Source organism: Oncorhynchus mykiss, chromosome 7 (genome assembly GCF_057628025.1).
Source record: "Oncorhynchus mykiss isolate SJ-2025 chromosome 7, ASM5762802v1, whole genome shotgun sequence".
Classification (NCBI taxonomy): Eukaryota; Metazoa; Chordata; class Actinopteri; order Salmoniformes; family Salmonidae; genus Oncorhynchus; species Oncorhynchus mykiss.
This window is the reverse complement of record NC_143028.1, coordinates 56,962,409-56,987,264: the sequence shown is the minus strand read 5'-3', so window position 1 is coordinate 56,987,264 and position 24,856 is coordinate 56,962,409. Positions and strand designations below refer to the sequence as shown.

Genomic DNA, 24,856 nt, shown 5'->3' with positions numbered 1-24,856 from the left:
TGGTCCAACTCATCCCAAATCCTCTCAGTTGGGTTGAGGTCAGGGGATTGTGGAGGCCAGGTCATCTGATGCAGCACGCTATCACTCTCCTTCTTGGTCAAATAGCCCTTACACAGCCTGGAGGTGTATTGGGTCTTTGTCATGTTGAAAAACAAATTATAGTCCCACTTAGCGCAAACCAGATGGGATGACACCTCACTGCAGAATGCTGTGGTAGCCATGCTGGTTAAGTGTGTCTTGAATTCTAAATACAAACAGTGTCACCAGCAATGCACCCCCACACCATCACACCTCCTCCTCCATGCTTCATGGTGAGAACCACACATGCAGAGATCATCCTTTCACCTACTCTGCATCTTACAAAGACACAATGGTTGGAACCAAAAATCTCTGATTTGGACTAATCAGACCAAAGGACAGATTTCCACCGGTCTAATGTCCATTGCTCATGTTTCTTGGCCCAAGCCAGTCTCTTCTTCTTATTGGTGTCCTTTAGTAGTGGTTTCTTTGCAGCAATTTGACCATGAAGGCCTGAATCACGCAGTCTCCTCTGAACAGTTGATGTTGAGATGTGTCTGTTACTTGAACTCTGTGAAGCATTTATTTGGGCTGCAATGTCTGAGGCTAGTAACTCTAATGAACATATCCTCTGCAGCAGAGGTAACTCTGGGTCTTCCTTTCCTTTGGCGGTACTCATGAGAACCAGTTTCATCACAGCGCTTGATGGTTTTTGCGACTGCACTTGGAGACATTTTCAAAGTTTTTCCGGATTGACTGACCTTCATGTCTTAAAGTAATGATGGAACGTATTTTCTCTTTGCTTATTTGAGCTGTTCTGTGCTATAATATGGACTTGGTCTTTTACCAAATAGGGATTCTTCTGTATACCACCCCTACCTTGTCACAACACAACTGATTCACTCAAACGCATTCTGAAGGAAAAAAATTCCACAATTAACTTTTAACAAGGCACACCTGTTAATTGAAATGCATTCCTGTTGACTACCTCATGGAGCTGGTTGAGAGAATGACAAGAATGTGCAAATATATCATCAAGGCAAAGGGTGGCTACTTTGAAGAATCCCAAATATAAACTATATTTTGATTTGTTTAAAACTTTTTTGGTTACTACGTGATTCCACAATCAAATGAAATCAAATTTTATTGGTCACATACACATGGTTAGCAGATGTTAATGCGAGTGTAGCGAAATGCTTGTGCTTCTAGTTCCGACCATGCAGTAATATCTAACAAGTAATCTAACAATTTCACAACAGCTACCTTATACACACAAGTGTAAAGGAATGAATAAAAATATGTACATATAAATATATGGATGAGCGATGGCCGAACGGCATAGGCAAGATGCAGTAGAAGGTATAGAGTACAGTATATGAGATAAGTAATGTAGGGTATGTAAACATTATATAAAGTGCCATTGTTTAAAGTGACTAGTGATACATTTATTACATCCAATTTGTAATTATTAAGTGGCTAGAGATTTGAGTCAGTATGTTGGCAGCAGCCACTCAATGTTAGTGATGGCTGTTTAACAGTCTGATGGCCTTGAGATAGAAGCTGTTTTTCAGTCTCTCGGTCCCAGCTTTGATGCACCTGTACGGACCTCGCCTTCTGGATGATAGCAGGGTGAACAAGCAGTGGCTCGGGTGGTTGTTGTCCTTGATCATCGTTTTGGCCTTCCTGTGACATCAGGTGGTGTAGGTGTCCTGGAGGGCAGGTAGTTTGCCCCCGGTGATGCGTTGTGCAGACCTCACTACCCTCAGGAGAGCCTTACGGTTGTGGGCGGAGCATTTGCCGTACCAGGCGGTGATACAGCCCGACAGGATACTCTCGATTGGGCATCTGTAAAAATGTGTGAGTGTTTTAGGTGACAAGCCAAATTTCTTCAGCCTCCTTCACCACGTGGTTGGACCATTTCAGTTTGTCCATGATGTGTACGCCAAGGAACTTAAAACCTTCCACCTTCTCCACTACTGTCCCGTAGATGTGGATAGGGGGGTGCTCCCTCTGCTGTTTCCTGAAGTCCACGATCATCTCCTTTGTTTAAATATGTGCTATTTAATAGTGTTGATGTCTTCACTATTATTCTACAATGTAGAAAATTGTAAAAATAAAGAAAAACCCTGGAATGACTAGGTGTGTCCAACATTTTGACTGGTACTGTATATATCAATATCATATAGGCTATAGTCAGGGATGGGCATCATGATGATATGAACTCATCCAACTCCCCACACTGTGAGCAAAACATTTTAGTGGTCACCATCTTGACAGCGGAGAGGAAGTTTTAAAATAAATTGTGCAATTCAACAAATTGTTCCATCTGGTGTAGAGAAAATGTTGCAATCTTATTACACATTTTGTGCAATGCTACTCGTTTTGTCATGAGGCAGCGTTGAAAATGTGCTGTTTTACATCCAATTTCCTGCGATTCTACAATTTGCCATAGGGTGGAAAGAAATGTGTGCAGTTTTTAATATGATATCTGTGTGAGACTGACTAATAAAATGCAATGTGTTCCCCCCCAGCGGGTAATTCGACCATGATACTTTTGGATAGCTGGCCGCGAAACTAACTTAGAAATCTGAAAATGTTTAGTTGACATGGGCTATTGACTAGTCAGTGACTGACATAAGAGAAAACATTTCTGATACACAACCAATTTGTTCCGAGGGCCTTCAAAGGGGGAGCCGCAGTCGCATGCCAGTAGCCGCCAGTTGCCCATCCCTGGTCTATGCCATGATTGCTGTCGTCATAGGCCTACACATTGCAAGTTCAAATGATAATGTAAAACATCTGAAAATGAATCCGTATACTTTGTAACAATCTTCTCCAGTATTATGGATACATAGGCTACTTTGTTACCCCCTGAATGTGCAACTTGAAACGGGACTTTATCTTGACATCTGTTCGGTGGCAACAGCAATGCGTCGCAGTCTTTCTGCTGCCTTCTCATAATTGGCTGAACAAGCAGTGATGCTCCATCCACCGCTAACCTTGCCCTGGACCAAAGAGAGGAAAGCTTGAGGAGCGCGCGCATCAGGACGTCAAAACGCTAATAACAGAACAGGTGGAATTTGCAGCGTTTCTACGATTCTCTCTCAACTGGGAACATGTTTTCCCACACCATGTCTGTCAGAATTGGGAAGGAATGTCACCAATGAATATCTGTCAAAGAATTGACTGAAAACACCGCGAGTCTCTTGTAGCCGTCTTGGCTATCAGCTTCAGCTTCTGACTCCGTGTATAGTAGCTCACCCGTCAACTGAAAGGACGATACACGGACCCTACTATCATGCCCGCAGAAGTCAACGACCCTGAGAGCATTTTGAGCTACCAGGTATTGTCATCTTTCTTTGTGCACTCCTTTATTTATTGAAAAAATGTAATATCAAAATATGACACAGTCAAGTGAATAAAAGTAGCGTAGATCTATACATCAGCCGACAATAACAATGTTAACTGAACGTTACCGATGCCGTTATAACGGTTTTATCTGGAGAGGAAAAATGGAACGCTTCTGGACGCGCTTTTATCCTACCAAATGTGGGAAGATCAATAGCCATGTTTGCCTATAGGGCAGCTCAATCCAGTTTGTTACGAAGATTAACATAATTATTAATTACATCTCAATGTGAACGGATTGAGATTTAGATGAATTTGCCACTCTTCAATGTAAAACAGGAACGCATTTTTGTAGTAGGTTTACAATCCTGTGAGGATGGAGCAGAGTTAGTGCGCACGAAGTGTTTTTATTATTCGGAAACTGCTGGCACGTGCAATGACACAATTCCCAATGGACATATCACATTGCAATACACTGCCTAGTGTGGACCCATCTTTCACGAGTTACATTTCTTTAACCTCAAACATGTTTTAAAATGTGTCTGGCATCGCCAGAAATAAGGAAAATGTTGGAGATGCATGCAATCACTCGCGAGGTAGGCATGGCAAGGCAGGCAAGTGTAAACAAGGATAGAGACTTAGTGTATATCTATGTTTGTTCATTGGTTGGCTATATAAAACGGACACTTATTAAAACTGTTTGAATATTGAGTTTGATCAATTTATCGATTATGAAGTCTACAGCAGCCTAGGCTATGGGTTGTCCAAAACAATTGAAGCATTCGGTCTACTTATCCTTTTAGTAACCGCATCAGACAACATTCACCCATTCACCCTCAATGATAGCCTACAACACACAACTAACATGTTCAGTGTAGCTAAAGTGTTAATAATATTCTACTCATTCCCGGAATACATTCTCAATTACCCTCAAATGACCTTGACGCCATCCTATGTGTAATCCGTGGCGGTTGAAGGAAACCGAGCTCCGAATGAAGCTTTAGTTTCACCATTGTGTTAATTAGGGTGGGACCATAGAGCTAGATATAGTTTCTAAGAAGATAAAGAGAAAATATAATTAGCGTCAGCTTTCAATACTTGATTGATTTTACCCATGGTCAACCGACAATACAGGCAGTTCAAAATACAGCGACTGCTCATGAATGTACCCTGAAGCATCTCTGGGTGATGAATGAAATAAGTGTACATAGTACCTTAACAGGGTTTAAGATAGGATAATGTTAGGAATATTTTTGCAAAGTAGCTGGATGACAGTCTCCTATGTCGTCATTGGTTGGCTGACTGCTGGGGGGATGTATGGAGACTCAAGTGTTTTTTATTTATTATAGGAGAAAATTCTGAAATTCCATTCCGGTGCCAGAACAGCTAATCAAAGATTAGCAACTGGACTAGACTGTAGTCTGATGGTGCTTGAAGTTGTTCAAATGGGCATTATTTGGACAGTAAGTGTCCTTCAAATACATAGGCTCTGATACACAGATCTGATAGAGAGCCAAAAGTCTCATATTAGATTAAGCCCGATTGTAGCCTAAGTATTGAGGTTAAAGTGATTGGGGAGGATCTAGACTGGACTGAGCATGGGCAGACCTAATGACTGGTGTCAAGGGAAGACAATGGTAATATAATTTGATGGCTTCACTGCATAGCACCGGAAAGGGAGGGAGGCATACAGAGACATCTGGACCCAGACATTACAGATCTCTAGCCTCCCAGTGAACCCATTACCACTGTCTGTATATCATCTTGCGATAAGGTTAATGCTTTATTTCATTACTCTATTAGCTCGAATCCAGTTAGCACAGAACTAGGCAATATCAGGCTATGATATCGCCATGCGTGAAGGAGCCTATAATGCCTCAATAGTTTTGTTTGTTCTGATGAGTCACCACATGTACTGTGTCATACAGTAGAGAATCTAGGACTGATAATGCCAAAAACAGACCAGCCTTAAATTTATGACAATGTTGTTAAAGGACAGCGATTTCACTGCCACGTTTTTCTAAAATCTTACTGAATTTCTATAATGGCATTGGCCCATTTCAACCCAAGTCTTGAGTATCAATAAAAGTATGTAACATGGATAGGCCTTATTAATGTAGCCATAGTACAGTACACCATGTTGTGTTGTGAGGTGAAATCCTCAGACCTACAGCCTAAATGTTTCTTAAAATCAAGGACAGAACAAGAGAATAACTATTAGAATATACAAAGACATAATATTTGTTTGCCACAAGAAATTCTCAATAGACGCTTGGACTGCAAGAACGTCTTTAACGTCTTTGTGCTTCACACAATATCTGCTGACAGCACAGTGTTAGAGTTTAGAGTTCCAGTTTAGAGCAGTCATTTTCACTAATTAGTGTAGCATACAACATGGAACCTAGATTCTGGCAAACAAAATAATCCCAAACCTAAGGCATGCCATGAGAGAAGGACTGTGGACCAATGGAGACCGGCACACTAGCGGTAGACACATTCTTACAATTACGCATCTTCAATTTGGTTACGCCATTGTTATCACTCCCGTCCTCCCAAGGCATGCCCATCTTTACCAGAGTAAGGGATCCCCTGACTGAACAGGAAGGCCAAACTTTTATACTCTAGGCAATGCCTTTCATTTCCAATAAGGGACACCTGGCACTGACAAGCCACAAGGGTACATTCACAAACTACCTTGTTGTAGATAATAACTCAGTTATGGTTCAGTTAGGACATTTCCATGGTGATAACCCTTAATCCCTTAACTCCCCTTCGTGATGACAAACTCCCTTTAATGTTGTTCTGTCCAGCTTATCTCACAGTTTTAATTAGGCTCTGATCTTATCTCTGTGTTTGGACAGACCAATATGTACCTGTAAGTGATTGCTTTGAGAGGGAAAAACTAGCCACTGTAATGTTTATGTTATGATCTGTTTGTTAGCACTGGCAGCATTGTCCTTTTAGTGACAGAGGCTGTAAAAAAAATACGTTCTGGTGAAACACATGCGTGATAAATGATATGAGTGATATCCCTTCTCACTGGTAACTCGCACGCACGCACACACTCACACACAGCTAGTAATATAGTGCCTCCTCAATCAAAGGAAGTCACAGAAGAAGCTGAATGGTGCACATGTAATTAATTATACAACACCCTTCCCTCCCTGTATGAGCTCTATTTGCATTGTTGCATTCTCTCACCTACACAACCCACCAAGGCCACCGTGTTCTGATGGAGGTAAGAGAAAGGTAAAGAGAGAAAGAGAAATAGAGAGAGACACAAATAAATGAGTGGGATTGAACAATGCTAGTGAATACATCGCATCCTCTCCTCTCCCCTTTCTCTGCTCTCTCTCTCTCTTTTTAACCTGACTAAGACCACTTTTTCTCTCATCTTTACCTCCCCACCCCTTTACCTCAGTCATCCCCCTTTCTCTATCCCCATCTGTCCAATCCCTCTCTCATCTTCTCTTTCACGGCTTAGATATCAGCCTCTCCCATCCCTAGTGTCCTATGGAACTAACTCCTCTATTCTTCCTGAGTCAGGTCAGTTGTAGTGTACAGCAGTGTGTTAGACTGTAGTGTAGTAGCAGTGCAGGTGTCTGGGGCCAGGCCTGGGGCTGAGTGGTTAGTTACACTATGAGCCATGTGGAGGAGGAACAGCAGCCTCTGTGGCCTGCTGGCCCCGCCCCCCTCACACACTGGGCCTCGTCTGGAAGTGACAGGCCCAGTTGTCAGAGTCAGGATCTGTAGCACTGCTGTCAGGTCAGTGTGCTGCTGGAGGGAGAATGGAGAAGAGGAGAGGAGAATGGAGAAGAGGAGAGGAGAATGGAGAAGAGGAGAGGAGAATGGAGAAGAGGAGAGGAGAATGAGAGGGAGGGGGAGTGAGAAAGGAGGAGAGAGAGTGTAGAAAAAAGGAGAAGAGGGAGAGGGGGGCTTAAGTAAAGAGAGGGAGAAGGAAGCATGGAAATTGAGTTGAAAGGAGGAAGGAGAGAGTGTGGAGAAAGTAGAAAAGGGAGAGGGGGACTCTAGGAAAGTGAGGGAGGAAGAGAGAGAGTGGTGGACTACTTAAAGAGAAGTAGCCTGTAGGAGGAGAGGTTATTGGGCCTATAACCGTGACCCTGTCTTACACACAGTTCAGACGCCAAACTTATGGCGAGTCGAACTGAATAGAAATTAAGAGTTGGCCGGCACAGTTGAGAGCTTTTCTTGACGTACCGATTGGTTTCATACAACCGCTCGCAAGACTGCAGCCTTCCTCGTTGGTTTTGGGTCGAATTCAGGCATAACAGCAACCTCTTGTGTTAAAGAAACCACACAGTTTATTGCACTAAAAAGGCAGATGATTCACACAACTGTGCAGAGCGGAAGTTCATGTTTAAAACAGTGAATATGATTGGTTTTATGTGATAACTAATGTAACGTGTCTTCACATTTCATAACTCCCTTTTACTAAGGAATCATAAAGAGTCTCCTAATCCCTAAAATAAACCATGAGATCTGTTAGTGATATTAGGATTACTGTGCAACGTAGACCTTCCAGTTTCTCCCAGGATGGCAAAACAATTTGCATGTTCGTGTAGTGCCCATCGGTTATGAATGTTTCAGCCTTTGTGTGGAGAAGTCGTGTTTTTACCGTAATTTGCTGGTTTTAAAGAGCACTAAAAACTACATTAAACATGAGCCTTTCTGCCGCCACAGAAACAGACCCTGGGTCTGTTCTAACGTGACCACCCGCGAATCCGAGGCCATGATTGTGCTTCCGTTGTTGGTGTGGTGGAAGCGAAGCAACCTTTATTTGCATGTAATTAACATATATGCATTTGACATTTTCTCCCGACAAAAGAACTGCTCTGGCGCGCTGCATGAAACAGAGGCTCGTTTAGTTAAAAGTATGCAGTATGCCACGACCGCAACGCAGTAGCAGCTCGTGACTGGCTAAGTAGGCGGGGCGGGGCCGAGTGCGGATGGATTTTTCAGAATTCAACATGTATCACTTCAACCAGCCTGATAATAGTTCATTTCCAATTTGTTTAATTTCTCTAAACTCAGAATAGAATAGGAATGGAGTTATAGGCCTACTCAGGCTGGTTATAGGCAGACTATCACATTCGACCTATAGCGTAGCCCAAATAGCCCATCTATCCTATTTAAAAAGGACTTAAGACAGAAACAGATCATTGGTTCCATTTCCATTATTAGTGTAACCAAAGCTCTGTAACATATAAATCAAATCAAAAGGCTATTGCACAGAAAAACATGGACTTGCGGGTGTATCGCAAATTCAGAACTGAAGGACAGCAACACAATAAACTACAGCACTGATCATTGGAAACGAGATCAGAATGACTGCTAAGGCTTGATCCATGAATGAAATAATTCAATTAGGTAGCCTAGCCTACAAAACTAAAACAATCTATGTTCAAATCCAAAGGCCTGATTAACATGACATCAGTAGCCTATGATGCAATACTCGTGATCATATTGAGGAGAACAATAACTACTTAGCCTACATTTGAACACCACCACAGAAAGTTCACTCTTTGGCATCTTCACAATTAACTAGCCTAGTTTTGTTGTTAGGTTTGAAGAGAACTAGGGCCTATTACTCGCAGCCCACCTCTTCCAATGCATTGTGGAAAAGTGTGTATTGAATTCTACTAGATGAAGAGCTGAAGTGAGTATAACATCCTGGCATTTAAACTATACTCGATTTTTGAAAATTCCCATACTATAAAGAAAATAATAATCCCATACTGAGAGTGCGTCATGCGTGATTGCGTTGTTTCCCGCTATTCGTTGATTTCGTTAGCGCATCCCCATATCTAATTAGTCAGCTGTTGTCAAAGCTGAAATTAGTATGACATCCGGCATTTAAAGTATTCTTGATTTTTTTCTAAATGTCGCTTACCATTAAACTACATTTTTTCTCCATACTCAAACGGCCTACTATTTAGGACGCAAGTATGGGTATTCAAACATGGCCAGTGTCTACTGTTTGCATGTCTGTGGATCAGCTGAGTCGTTGGTCCCCGGTTAGTGTTAATGGTTATTGCCTTGGTCAGCTGAATCGTTGGTCCCTGGTTAGTATTAATGGTTATTGCCTTGGTCAGCTGAGTCGTTGGTCCCTGGTCAGTGTTAATGGTTATTGCCTTGGTCAGCTGAGTCGTTGGTCCCTGGTTAGTATTAATGGTTATTGCCTTGGTCACCTGAGTCGTTGGTCCCTGGTTAGTATTAATGGTTACTGCCTTGGTCAGCTGACTCGTTGGTCCCCGGTTAGTGTTAATGGTTATTGCCTTGGTCAGCTGAGTTGTTGGTCCCCGGTTAGTGTTAATGGTTATTGCCTTAGGCACAAACTGGTTGAATCAACATTGTTTCCATGTAATTTCAACCAAAAAAGGATGTTGAATCAACATGAAAACTGATTGGATTTGAAAAAAGTAATCAACGTTAGGGCATTTAGTATTTTTTTCACCCAACTTTTAATCTAAATCCAATGACATGGTGAATTCACGTTAGTTGACAACTAATTCAAATGAAAATCAAAACTAGACGTTGCACTGACGTCTTTGCACAGTGGGCCTGCTGTGGTCATTCATTATAGCTCTGAGATAGAGCACTTCAAGTTTCAAGTGTTAATGTCACGTGCACAAGTACAGTGAAATGCCTTTCTTGCAAACTTCAAACCCAACAATGCAGTAATCAATATCAGTGTACCACTAAAAATAACTTACGGTATAACAAAAACACATGAGAAATAAAAATAAGAAATAATAAGAACACAAGAAAGTCAGAAGCTATATACAGGGTCAGTTCCAATACCATTTTTACAATGTGCAGGGAGGGATACTGGAGTGATAGAGGTAGATATGTATAGAGCAGAGATAAGGTGACTAAGCATCAGGATATATGATAAACAAGAGTAGCAGCAGCGTAAATGATTATTGTATGTGTGTGTGGATGTTATGTGTGTGTTGGAGTGTCAGTGTGCGTGAGTGTATAGAGTTCTGTGAGTGTGCATAGAGACAGTGCAAAAAAAAAAATACAAGGGTCAACTCAGAAAGTCCTTGTAGTCATTCTGTTAGCTATTTAGCTGTGTTATGGCTCGGGATAGAAGCTGTTCTGAAGTCAGTTGGTGACTCACTTGATGCACTGGTACCGCTTGCCATGCATAAGCAGAGAGAACAGCCTAAGGCTTGGGTGGCTGGGAGCTCAGCCCCAGTGATGTACTGGGCTGTCCGCACCACCGTCTGTAGCACCATGTGGTCGAGGGCGGTGCTGTTGCCATACCAGGAAGTGATGCAGCCAGTCAAGATGCTCTCAATGGTGCAGCAGTTTAACTTTTTGAGGATTTGAGGGCCCATGCCAAACCTTTTCAACTTCCTGAGGGGTATGATGCACTGTCGCGCCTTCTTCACGACTGTGCACATGTGAGTGGAGGATTTTAAGTTCTTAGTGATTTGGACACTGAGGAACTTCAATCTCTTGACCCACTCTACTGCAGCCCTGTCAATGTGGATGGGGGCATGCTTCCACCCCACCCCCATTTTCTGTAGTCCACGGTCATCTCCTTGGTCTTACTGACGTAGAGGGAGAGGTTGTTGTCCCGGCACCACACTGCCAGGTCATTGACCTCCTCCCTGTAGGCTGTCTAATCGTCAGGCCTACCACCCTTGTGTCATTAGCAAACTTGATGCACGACTCCAAAACCATCATCACCACGCAGTCGTGGGTAAACAGGGAGTACAGGAGAGGCCTAAGCACACTCCCCTGTGGGGCACCCGTGTTGAGGGTCAGGGTGGCGGAGGTGATGTTGCCTACCCTCACCACCTGGGGTCAGCCCGTCAGAAAGTCCAGGATGCAGTTTCAGAGCAAGGTGTTCAGTCCCAGGGTCCTAAGTTTATTGACTAGCTTGGAGGGGACAATGGTGTTGAACGCTGAGCTGAGCTGTAGTCAATTAACAGCATTCTCACATAGGTATTCCTCTTATCTAGGTGGGTGAGGGTATACAAATTGGAGTGGGTCTCAGATCTTCAATGATCATTCAGACTTGGCTGATTTAATTATTTTCCAGTACTACAGTTAGAAACAACATCAAGATACTAGTTAAGCCACCTTTTATTTACACTTGTTCACGGAAATGACAAGTTATGCTGTTTATTATACAAGTACAATACAATAGAAAAAAACTAAACACATTCCTTACCCCAGAACACTCCAATGAGTGACTATCCAGAAAAATATAAAGGCGAACTCTGTGTCTGCATTGATCTGAGAATTTATTTTCGGGACATACAAACAGGCTTTCAGAATACACTCCCATCTCTCATTAAGCTTTTGGGTACACTTTCTTTCCACAATACAATAGAACTGTATTGAAATACCTTCTCCCATTGATAACTTGTTGGCAGTGTGATAGAAATTAGGAGATGGGTGTGTGGTGAAGAAAGTGAGTGTGATGTGCTGTGGTAGTTATTCCCCTGCTTCTCAGGCCTCATTAGGTCCACCATTGAGCACCATCCCTTTAAAGACAGCCTCATAGCACAGAGCTAAGGGACACATTCCAGGTTCTGACTAGAGGGAGTACAGCTATGACCGGAAGTTGCTTTTCCAAAGCTGGTTAGAAGAATTTACGCAGCAGGTTAGGATAATTAATGTGGCAGGTTAGGAGACTTAGGTTAGGAAAATGGTTAGGGTTACCTATAACACACTCCTAACCTGGTATGGAAAGTCACTTCCAGTCATAGCTGTACTCCCTCTAGTCACAAAACATATTCTGCCCTCAACATCCCTTTAGGCGGGGCTCCCAGGACAGTTACAGTAACAGTAAATCTCTCCATGGAGCTGACTGATTGTTGTATGGTTCTGTTTGTTCATTGATCACTCTGTACAGCCAGGACAATGGGAGATTAAATGTGTTGGATTGTAAACTGTGTCTTGTACAGATGTAGGATCATAATTTGAGCCAGTTTGCTATAGCAGGAAAATTAGTATTATTAAATGTGAATTATTATTTGGATTATAATTAATGGACATTTTTGTAGGGCTTGTAAATGTATCAAATTGGAAATGACAAACTTCAGAAGACTTTTTAAACCTAAAATACACTGCAAGTTTTAAATGTCCTGCATTGCAGGAAAATTCTCCTGCAACAGTGTGATCAAATTAAGATTCTACATCTGTATGTATTTATCTTACTCGTGACAATGCTGGCCTGGCTGTGTGCACTTAAAATGGACTGACAGTCTTCCAAAATAAAGGATATTTATTTAGGAACAGGAAGGTAAAAAAAAGGATGCTACAAGTAGACAATAGGCCTTGTAAAATGTTTAAAATGCTACAACATTTATACAAACACGGAACAGCATCCTACTACTGGCCTGGATTACACTGCTTCCACCAAATGTATGCTTTTGTGGATGAAATCCAACTAATGTTGATAGCCAACTCAACTCTTTGAGATATTCCACCAGATTGTAAGCTTTTACATCCAATGAAAGCATTTTCTATTTCCATATCAAACCTCCAAATCATCAAAAACGAAAAAGAGACACAGAGACACATAGTAGCTCACTGTACAAGTAGGATTTTATTCACAATACATATTTCACATGTATTCATCCTCCTGGAGGAGGAATTCCTCCCAGCCTTGAGATCAGAGCTAAATTAGACAGATGCTTTGGGTGATACAGCTGTGTGTGTCTGTACAAGTATGTGGTTGTGTTTTGATGTACTGTTACTAGGTAACAGAAAGGTTAAACAGAGGTCTTCTCAGTGTGAGATGCAGACCATGATGATTCCTAGACCTGGAGAAACACTGTTTTCACCCCCTGTGTGGCTGGCAGCTGTGACAAATATTGTTGAATACACACAACACCATCTGCTACATTCTGACATTCTGCTAATTGGAAAACAAAAATGAATGTCTGTTTTTATTGTTCTGTCAGGTAGACTCTCTCTCGCTCTCTGTCTCTGTCTCTGGGGTGTGTATGTGTGTGTGTTTAGAAACTCAAGCTGAGTTGTCCCCAGGCTACTCCAGTGCTATAGTGATTTGCTGTGGTGGTGGTGTCCTCCCCTCACACTCTGTCAGTCTGTCAGTAATAAAAAGTAAGAAAATGTATGCACTCACTACTGTGAGCGGTCTGCTAATTGACTTACATGTAAATGTACATGTAGTTACTGTAGCACTGATGAGCCTGTGATGGACACAAACTCAAGTAAAGAGCTATTTCGCTTGTGTGTGTGTGTGTGTGTGTGTGTGTGTGTGTGTGTGTGGTAGCAGGTGACTGAGATCAGGGGTTGATGGTGGTAAGCTGTGTGGAAAATGACTGTGTGAAGTCAAGCCCCCTTGAGCATTGTGGGCATGACTAGGGTGGGATTTGTGACTGGGATTTGGTGGGCGAGTGACATGCATTATTTACATGCACCAAATAATGCATGCAGACCAGATTTGGGCCGATACATGCTAATTATCAAAATCCAGAAAAGAGCCGTTCAATTCTACAGCCACCTAAAAAAAGTGATTCCCAGACCTTCCATAACAAAGCAATCACCTACAGAGAGATGAACCTGGAGAATAGTCCCCTAAGCAAGCTGGTCCTGGGGCTCTGTTCACAAACACAAACAGACCCCACAGAGCTCCAGGACAGCAACACAATTAGACCCAACCAAATCACGAGAAAACAAAAAGATAATTACTTGACACATTAGAAAGAATTTACAAAAAAACTGAGCAAACTAGAAAGCTATTTGGCAAAGCTTTGACTATGTCTGTACATATGTACTATGCACAGACTCAGTGAGCATAGCCTTGCTATTGAGAAAGGCCACCATAGGCAGACCTGGGTCTCAAGAGAAGATATGCTATGTGCACACTGCCCGCACAGACACATATTTCCTTCAGATGACACAGATCCACAAAGAATTCGAAAGCAAAACCAATTTTGATCAACTTAGATATCTACTGGGTGAAATATCAAATCAAATTTATTTATATAGCCCTTTGTACATCAGCTGATATCTCAAAGTGCTGTACAGAAACCCAGCCTAAAACCCCAAACAGCAAGCAATGCAGGTGTAGAAGCACGGCGGCTAGGAAAAACTCCCTTTCCGTTCACCTTCCCACTCCTGGGCCAGACTACACTCAATCATATCAAAAGAACAGTATACCATCACAGAGGCAAAATGTGTGATCTGTTGCCACAAAAAAAGGGCAACCAGTGAAGAACAAACACCATTGTAAATACAACCCATATTTATGTTTATTTATTTTCCATTTTGTACTTTAACTATTTGTACATCGTTACAACACTATATATAGACATAATATGACATTTGAAATGTCTTTATTCTTTTGGAACTGCTGTGAGTGTAATGTTTACTGTTCTTTTTGATTGTTTATTTCACTTTTGTTTATTATCTACTTCACTTGCTTTGGCAACATTAACATATGTTTCCCATGGCAATAAAGCCCTTAAATTGAAATTGAATTGAGAGAGAAAGAAGGAGAGAGGGAGGGAGAGAGAGTGGTTGCTAGGGGAGGGAGGCCGCAAGACACAGATCATTTGCCACACACACACACACACACACACGCAGAGAGAGAGAGTCAGTACCTAGGTGATAGCAGAGTGAGTAGCACCTTAAGTGGGCTGTGTGTATTTTTTTATTAAAATAGTACCTAACGGTAAACTAGAGAGGTGAGTGGTGATTGGTTTAAATACTGCAGCAGGGAAAGGCTAACTCAGTTCACTAGCTAGTGATCCTATGTATGGGGCCAGGAGTTTTTCCTCACCATGTGATCATAGTTGTCCCTTTCAGGTCACATGGTCAGGGAAACCTTAGGGCCCTATAAAACAATTAAAGTCATTGTATATCCATGCATTCTCTTGTATATCCATGTCACAGCTTTTTGTGTACCCACCAATCACTTCCTGTATTGGATTGAGTCAAGGGTTACAAGCTAAAAGCAGGAAACAGGTCACCCCCCCCCCCCCCCACCATTCTTCATTTGCACTCAACAGAATGAAACAGAGAGGGAGAGAGAGAGAGAGCTGTATCCTAGCTGCAGTTCCAGTCCTCCTAATAGATCTGATTATAGAGCCTGCAGCCTGAACTGAGTCCCACAGACAGCCCTAATTCACCAGCCACAGCTGCACTGCCTGATAACACAGCACCGCATCGAACAGAATAGGGGAGTGGGTGTGTGTGTTAGAAGGGTAAAGGAGAGAGAATTAGAGGAAGGGTGTGTGCATGTGTTTATACAGTAGATGGAAGGAGAGACAGTGTTGAGGCAGAGACAGGTTAATCAACACCATTTTTATATACCAGTGGTAAATGAAGTCTGACTATAGAGCCATTGTGAAAGAGAACACTGAGACTTTTTTATCAACTCTTTCCTCTTAATCACCAGGTTTATTAAGCTCTAAATACATTATTTCTACCAATTCTATTTTTCTGTGCACTTGGTAATCTTCATGTTTTTTCCAACTCAAGGTCCATCCATCATTAATGAAGGAATTATATGTATGCCATTCAGCTTTTATCTAATGCAAGTTACAGTACAGGGAGTTCATACATTTTAGTGATTCCAGCAAGAATTGAACCCACAGTCCTGGCATTGCTAGCACACCTCTCTTACCAACTGAGCCACACATTCATTTAGCATTGCAACAATTCCCTCACTCACCCACTCTTTCTGTATTTTCTAATAGTTCCATGTAATACTCAGTGTATTTGTCTAACAGTGAGAGGAAGAGGTGTCTAGGGAGATGGAACTGCCTAGTCATGGAAATAACTCCCTGTGGCTCAACATTGACAGGGAGAGGGTGAGGTGGAGTGGAAAAACGAAGGATGGCTAAGCATCAGCACCAAGTCAACCATTTCAATTAACTCTCACCAGGGAGGTGTAGGGGGTACTGACACAACAGGTGTGTCTGCATGCCCTGTGTATGTGCATTGTGTTGACTCTAAGCTGAGGGAAAGGTACTATACCTTACAGCGCAGGTACAGATCTGGGGGCTTTTGTAAGATTTGACTTCACAAGGTAAGAATGGTCTCTGAGTCTTGTTTTTCCCTTGAAAAACATAGTCTGTGTCATATCTTAATCTGGAGACTAGTTATATAAAACTGTGATTGGAAGCTTGAAAATACACTTTAGATGAAATATGTAGGATAATGAAAAATTATACTTTACTTTCAATACTGCAACTTTTTTTAACTCGTCAAACTACAGCTAAAAATGCCAGTGGTCAACTATCAAGACCTGTTTGTGTGATAAATGTTGAACTGAAAGTGAGGGACCTCCAGTGAAGGTGAATCTGCCAGACCTCTGGAGGACAAGTGAAACAGCACTCTCCTTGAGGTGAGGTGGAGTGGGCCCAGCTGTCCTCTGTCCTTTTTATGGTGGGGTTTCTGTTGTTATGAATTATGCCACCATCAAGGGGTGAGGCCAGGGGGAGGAAACTGATAGAACAGGTCTGCTAAAGAGGTGGAGCTTACAGGGACAGGGACTGTCTCCCTCCTCAACCCCTCACCCTCGCTCACCCTCATCTCTCATTTATCACAGCTCACAACTCTAAGGCTAGCTGGCGGAACAAGAATGGTTCTAAAGTGCCTTTTCTAAATGGGTCGATACATTGCCCCTGTGTTCAATCGGACAGAGCACAGGAGAACCAGAAAAAGTAAATCAATGTTCTATGTATTTACTCTGATGCCATGTCAATTTGATACGCATTGCGGATAATGGCACACACACACACACACACACACACACACACACACACACACACACACACACACACAGAGAGAGGAAGCCTGGAGATAGGCAGTGATGTGCTGAAAGGAAGGTTGAATCATCTCATTCAAGGAAAGTATTGATGCATGCAGTTCACATAAAGGGATCCTGGCTGCAGCAGAGGAAGGCACTAATAGGATTCATATTTTCCTGAAAATCTACCAAGTTTCAATACCGGGAATAATTCCAATTTATCCAGAGAGTCCCGGGAAGTACTGCAAAAATAGAAGTTCCCATTTAAAGCGTTTAAAACCAAGTTACCGTCCCTATGCCAGGCCAATCAGAGGGGCTTTGCACCACCTTGTAGGCTTGGTTGCACCACTATGTAAAGATTTCAGAGAAAGTGAATCTGATATTTAATAGTGATAAGAGTAACTATCTTTGATTGCTAATGACATTGTTGTGAATTGTGAAACAGGCAGTTCATGTTCCTCAACTCATTCAGCACTTTTCAGCAGTAGGCTATCTCGACACAGAGCGTTCAGGACGCACAGCGTGCACCCTGAGTATAGCGTTGTCAAATCATACAAACTTTGTAATGGCAGTCAATCAAAAGTTAAATGACAAAAGTTGCTAAGCTTGCTAGATAACCTCCTTCAACGAATGACAGAATATCTCCTATATTTGGCAAAATCAAGTTGACGATTATGCAGGTAGCAAATCAACTCATGAATAACAGGGAGATGAAGAGTGGAAGTAGTTGCAATATCAAGGTATCTTAACCCAGACCAAAATATCCATATCTTCTCTCATACCATTTGTTGATCACACATTCTCTACTGAAGCTCTCATATGGGCAGCAGTACGAGACAGACCAGAGAAGCTCTCATATGGGCAGCAGTACGAGACAGACCAGAGAAGCTCTCATATGGGCAGCAGTGCAAGACAGACTAGAGAAGCTCTCATATGAGCAGCAATACGAGACAGACCAGAGAAGCTCTCATATGGGCAGCAGTGCAAGACAGACTAGAGAAGCTCTCATATGGGCAGCAGTATGAGACAGCGCAGAGAAGCTCTCATATGGGCAGCAATACGAGACAGACCAGAGAAGCTCTCATATGGGCAGCAGTACGAGACAGACCAGAGAAGCTCTCATATGGGCAGCAGTGCAAGACAGACTAGAGAAGCTCTCATATGGGCAGCAGTATGAGACAGCGCAGAGAAGCTCTCATATGGGCAGCAATACGAGACAGACCAGAGAAGCTCTCATATGGGCAGCAGTACGAGACAGACCAGAGAAGCTCTCATATGGGCAGCAATACGAGACAGACCAGATAAGCTCTCATATGGGCAGCAATACGAGACAGAGCAGAGAAGGTCTCATATGGGCAGCAGTATGAGACAGCGCAGAGAAGCTCTCATATGGGCAGCAGTATGAGACAGCGCAGAGAAGCTCTCATATGGGCAGCAATACGAGACAGACCAGAGAAGCTCTCATATGGGCAGCAATACGAGACAGAGCAGAGAAGCTCCCATATGGGCAGCAATACGAGACAGACCAGAGAAACTCTCATATGGGCAGCAATACGAGACAGAGCTGAGAAGCTCTCATATGGGCAGCAATACGAGACAGCGCAGAGAAGCTCTCATATGGGCAGCAATACGAGACACACCAGAGAAGCTCTCATATGAGCAGCAATACGAGACAGACCAGAGAAACTCTCATATGGGCAGCAATACGAGACAGAGCAGAGAAGCTCTCATATGGGCAGCAATACGAGACAGAGCAGAGAAGCTCTCATATGAGCAGCAATACGAGACAGACCAGAGAAACTCTCATATGAGCAGCAATACGAGACAGAGCAGAGAAACTCTCATATGGGCAGCAGTACGAGACAGAGCAGAGAAGCTCTCATATGGGCAGCAGTACGAGACAGACCAGAGAAACTCTCATATGGGCAGCAGTACGAGACAGAGCAGAGAAGCTCTCATATGGGCAGCAGTACGAGACAGACCAGAGAAACTCTCATATGGGCAGCAGTACGAGACAGAGCAGAGAAGCTCCCATATGGGCAGCAGTACGAGACAGACCAGAGAAGCTCCCATATGGGCAGCAGTACGAGACAGAGCAGAGAAGCTCCCATATGGGCAGCAGTACGAGACAGACCAGAGAAGCTCCCATATGGGCAGCAGTACGAGACAGACCAGAGAAGCTCCCATATGGGCAGCAGTACGAGACAGAGCAGAGAAGCTCCCATATGGGCAGCAGTACGAGACAGAGCAGAGAAGCTCCCATATGGGCAGCAGTATGAGACAGACCAGAGAAGCTCCCATATGGGCAGCAGTACGAGACAGACCAGAGAAGCTCCCATATGGGCAGCAGTACGAGACAGAGCAGAGAAGCTCCCATATGGGCAGTAATACGAGACAGCGCTGAGAAGCTCCCATATGGGCAGTAATACGAGACAGCGCTGAGAAGCGGGGAAAATGTTCTAGCGGTATTTTGACATACTTATGCGAGAGAAGTGCTTTCATAATGCAACCTATAGATTACAGAATACAGTTAGGAATTTTCATGCGAGACAGGAGTCAGTATATTGGGTTTCAGTGAGATTGGGGCCGGACAGGAAAATAACCTAGGCTCTAGGACAGGAGAAGAAAATGTTTTCCCTCATGTCTCTGAATTGTTAACATACTTCATGTCTGTGACAGAGATGACTATGTAGTGAATTGTGCATAGGCCTACCAAATTTGTGACTATCTGAAGAGTCACAATGACAACGCAAAGAGGCACGCGTTCTTTTCTAGGCTATACTCTAGGGGTTTCCTGTAGGGTTTATTAACTACATTCGTGTCGGTTGTGCTGTCCAGCAGTGTCAATTATGTGTGTGCTTTGGATTTATGCAACTTTGTGTGAAGTAAATACGCTAGGCTAAAGGCTTCAATGCGACAACCTGTTTGATTATGTGCTATTGTATTAGTTGATAATCTGCTGCTGTGGAACTGCATTAGTGCGACATTGGGGGAAAATGTTGTAATTTCCCAGGTCTTGTCATTACCTTTTTTCAGGAAATGTGAATAGTGTTCCCAGGGCAGTCCCGGGATCCCAGTTATCCATGTTAATCCCTAGAAGGTACCAGCTGCAACCACTCCAATTAGGGCCATGCCCTGTTTAAGCAGCACACCTTGCTGCAGTCAGGCTGCGTTTACACAGGCAGCCCAACAATGTTATTATTATTTTTACCACTAATTGGTCTTTTGGCTAAAGCAATTAATTGGTCTAAAGATCAGAATTGGGCTGCCTGTATAAACACTGCCTCAGAGCTCTATTGCATTCGGTGGGTCTCCAGCCCAGTGACTATCTCAAAGACTATGGACCTTTTGATTAAATGTTTTTGATAGACTGAACAGTCAAATGGCGGCAAGAGATATTTCAGTTACAGTTTTGACCTCTGTTGAGTTATTAAGTGCTTGAACAGTGATATATACTCTGATTTGAGCTAGACCTTTTATTTAGCAGTTTGAATTCCACTTTCAAAGTGATAAAACAGCAGAACATTTTCATGTTTGCACCGGTCCTTTGGCTCCAGTGTCCCGGTCATGCGCACACACGCACACACACACACACACTGTGCCAGATGATGGCCCTGGTCCAGGTTTGTGATGATCCATCAAGGATGTGTCAGAACAGCCAAACCATGATTAGTTTATGCTTATGATTTAGGGTCTGCAGTGTTGCTGCAGACCCCACACACACGCATGCCTGCACATACACACAATATTACAATTCCAGTGCAGCCCTGGCCGTAGATGCAGAACCATTAGCTGTACAGGACCAGTAGAACCACACTCTTGTTTTTGAATTCTTTCTTTTTTTTTCAGTTGATTGAACAGTTAAACTTTGAGACATTGTGACAGAATATGTCGCAAGGTTAATGGCTTGTTTGTTAGAACAGATTCTGTTTGTGATTGTACTGCTGAATGGAGCTCTGTGTGGAAATGTGTTAGTAGAACATCCTGACCTAGCTCCTCTGGTTGAGTGGGGGATTTTTGTTTGTCATGCTCTTTGATGGGTTTGCGTGTGTGTGCGTGCATGTGTGTGTGTCGGTTTGACGGTCTTTCTCCGGCTAAGGTCAACAATATTGACTGGGATTTGCCAGTAATGACATGGAAAAGGTACACATACACACATAACTGTATCATACATTGATTTGTATTGTATGTCCTCTGAGCCATCTAATAACACTTCTGAAAGTTTCCTGCAACATTGTAACAATGATATTGAAATATAAGAGCAGCATTCCCTTGATCTGAAACCAGATTTGAACCCTCAGATCCAGTACAGTATAGGTCGTTGTCAATAAAACGTCACAATACAGTGCACAGCGTTCGATTTGCCTACTGGCAAGATTTGTGAGGGTAGCCCATCCATTTGGCATGTAGCTACACTCTTAGAAAAATGTTGCTATATAGAAGCCTTTGAAGAACCCTTTTTGGTTTCAGTTAGAACCTTTTTGGTTCCAGGTAGAACATTTTTGGGTTCCATGTAGAACTCTTTCCCCATCGGGTTCTACATGGAACTCAAACGGGTTCGACCTGGAACGAACAAATGTGCTCTTATGGGGGACAGCCGAATAACCCTTTCGGAACCCTTTTTTCTAGGCAAACAACATGCCATTAGCTTGCTTCATCAGAGATTAGGCTTTTGGAAAGAGCTTAACATCGGCAAGTCCTCGTGCTGTTAAAGTTGTCAGTTGGACTACTGTCATCACCGCTATAGATGGCAAGAAAGTCAAACAATATTTGGATATAATGCCATTTATCCCCTGAAAGTTTGCTTGTTATGTAGCTAGCCATATTGACTTGATCTGTTTAGCTAGCTAATTTGACGTAGTCCATCAATGTAGCCTATCATGTCTGCCAGCAGCAATCGTGATTAAACACTCTTAGCAACAATGTGGAAAATGGGATGTTAGGTAACTTCGCTAGGTAGGCCTACATAGGTTGAAGAAAACAGTACCTTAGGTCTACTTACCGCTCGCTATATGTGTAGCCAACTGTACAACGTTTCTACTAGTAGCTTGCAAAGTAAACATTATCAGCTAACAGTGCATCTGCCCCCTTCTGCTGCTTGACAGGCAGAGCCCACAAAGGAAGGGAAATTAATCTAAACCACTAATACTTGTCAGGTATAGGTAACTTTTATTTTATATCACTCAAATATCCAATTAATGGTGTATCTGAAATGATATGATCAATTGATGTTTACTGATTGTGAAAAGCATGCAGTTACTTGCTCTATAACTGACGATAGAGCTAAATGTGCGCAATTGTTTTGCATGGAATAATCGGAAATGTGTCATTCTGACTATGCTCTTCAAGAGGTGATGCTATTACAACCAAATACTTAACATTTATATAACAGTCCTTTCAAAACTGCACGCAGTTTTAGTGGAGCTGGGAGTCTTCTTTCCCCCCAGCAGGCAAATCAAAAGCTCTGCACATTATTGTAACGTTTTATTGATGATGACCTATAGAGTCAATGAGATGCACGGGCCTTAGGGCCAGATTTCGATTTAAAATATATGCTTTTTCTACGCATGCCTTTCCTACGCACTTCTCAGTAGTTGGTATTCAGACTTACGTTATGCAAGTGCGTAACGGGCTTTGCAGGCACTAAATACATTTAATTCAACCGCTGAAAACCCTCCCACTTGATGGCCAATATATTTGTCATTCAATAGGGTTTTCAGTACATTTATTGTCTCCGTTTCAGCACCAACTGGTAGATTATTTATATATATATATATATATATATATATATATATATATATATATATATATATATATTTGTATATACAGTGCATTCGGAAAGTATTCAGAATCCTTGACTTTTTCCACATTTTGTTAAGTTGCAGCCTCTAAAATGTATTAAAATAGTTTTTTCCCCTCATCAATCTACACACAATAGCCCATAATGACAAAGCAAAAACTTGTTTTTAGAAATGTTTGCTAATTTATAAAAAAAAGAAACAACTGAAATATCACATTTACATAAGTTTTCAGACCCTTTACTCAGTACTTTGTTGAAGCACCTTTGGCAGCAATTACAGCTTTGAGTCTTCTTGGGTATGACGTTACAAGCTTGGCACACCTGTATTTGGGGAGTTTCTCCCATTCTTCTCTGCAGATCCTCTCAAGCTCTGTCAGGTTGGATGGGGAGCGTAGCTGCAAAGCTATTTTCAGGTCTCTCCAGAGATTGGGTTCAAGTCTGGGCTCTGGCTGGGCCACTCAAGGACATTCAGAGACTTGTCCCGAAGCCACTCCTGCATTGTCTTGGCTGTGTGCTTAGGGTTGTTGTCCTGTTAGAAGGTGAACTTTCACCCCAGTCTGACGTCCTGAGTCCTCTGGAGCAGGTTTTCATCAAGGATCGCTCTGTACTTTTCTCCGTTCACCTTTGCCTCGATCCTGACTAGTCTCCCAGTCCCTGTTGCTGAAAAACTTCCCCACAGCATGATGCTGCCACCACCATGCTTCCCCGTCGGGATGGTGCCAGGTTTTCTCCAGACGTGACACTTGACATTCAGGCCCAAGAGTTCAATCTTGGTTTTATCAGACCAGAGAATCTTGTTTCTCATGGTCTGAGAGTCTTTGGGTGCCCTCCAAGCAGGTTGTCATGTGCCTTTTACTGAGGAGTGGCTTCCGTCTGGCCACTCTACCATACCAAGACCTGATTGGTGTAGTGCTGCAGAGATGGTTGTCCCTTTGAAAGGTTCTCCCATCTCCACAGAGGAATTCTAGAGCTTCTCCCCCGATTGCTCAGTTTGGCCGGGCGGCCAGCTCTAGGAAGAGTCTTGGTGCTTCCAAACTTCTTCCATTGAAGAATGATGGAGGCCACTGTGTTCCTCAGGACCTTCAATGCTGCAGAAATGTTTTGGTACCCTTTCCCAGATCTGTTTCTCGACACAATCCTGTCTTGGAGCTCTACGGACAATTCCTTCGACCTCAAGGCTTGGTTTTTGCTCTGACATGCACTGTTAACTGTTGAACCTTTACATATACAGGTGTGTCCCTTTCCAAATCATGTCCAATCAATTGAATTTACCACAGGTGGACTCCAATTCAGTTGTAGAAACATCTCAAGGATGATCAATGGAAACAGGAGGCACCTGAGCTCGAGTCTCGAATTTCGAGTCTCATAGCAAAGGGTCTGAATACTTATGCAAATAAGGTATTTCAGTTTTTAATACATTTGCAAAAATGTCTAAATACCTGTTTTCGCTTTGTCATTATGGGGTATTGTGTATAGATTGCTGAGGATTTTTATTTATTTAATCAATTTCTGAATAAGGCTGTAACGTAACAAATGGTGGAAAAAGTCAAGGGGTCTGAATACTTTCTGAAGGCACTGTATATTTTTTTGTTGGTACTTTTACCCCCTTTTCTCCACAATTGTTAGCTACAGTCTTGTCCCATCACTGCAACTCCCTACGGATTCGGGAGAGGCGAAGGTCAAGAGCCATGTGTCCTCAGAAACACAACCCTGCCAAGCTGCACTGCATTTTGACATACTGCTTGCTTAACCTGGAAGTCAGATGCACCAGTGTGTCAGAGGAAACACTGTCCACCTGGCAACCAAAGTCTGCTTGCAGGTGCCCGGCTGCCACAAGGAGTCGCTAGAGCGCGATGGGACAAGGAAATCCTGGCTGGCCAATTGTGCTCCGTATCATGGGTCTCCCGGTCACAGCCGGGTGTGAC

At 42.8% G+C, this 24,856-nt stretch overlaps 1 protein-coding gene across 1 annotated transcript in view; it reads left to right on the top strand.

The window, feature by feature from the left end:
- Positions 1–2,730: 2,730 nt before the first annotated feature.
- slc4a8 (solute carrier family 4 member 8) overlaps positions 2,731–24,856 on the top strand; it is a 56,083-nt gene continuing 33,957 nt past the window's right edge. The window contains exon 1 of the mRNA XM_021610035.3: positions 2,731–3,361. Within this exon, the coding sequence (XP_021465710.1) occupies positions 3,317–3,361 (45 nt within the window). The 5' untranslated portion in view covers positions 2,731–3,316. The remainder of the gene's footprint in view (positions 3,362–24,856) is intronic.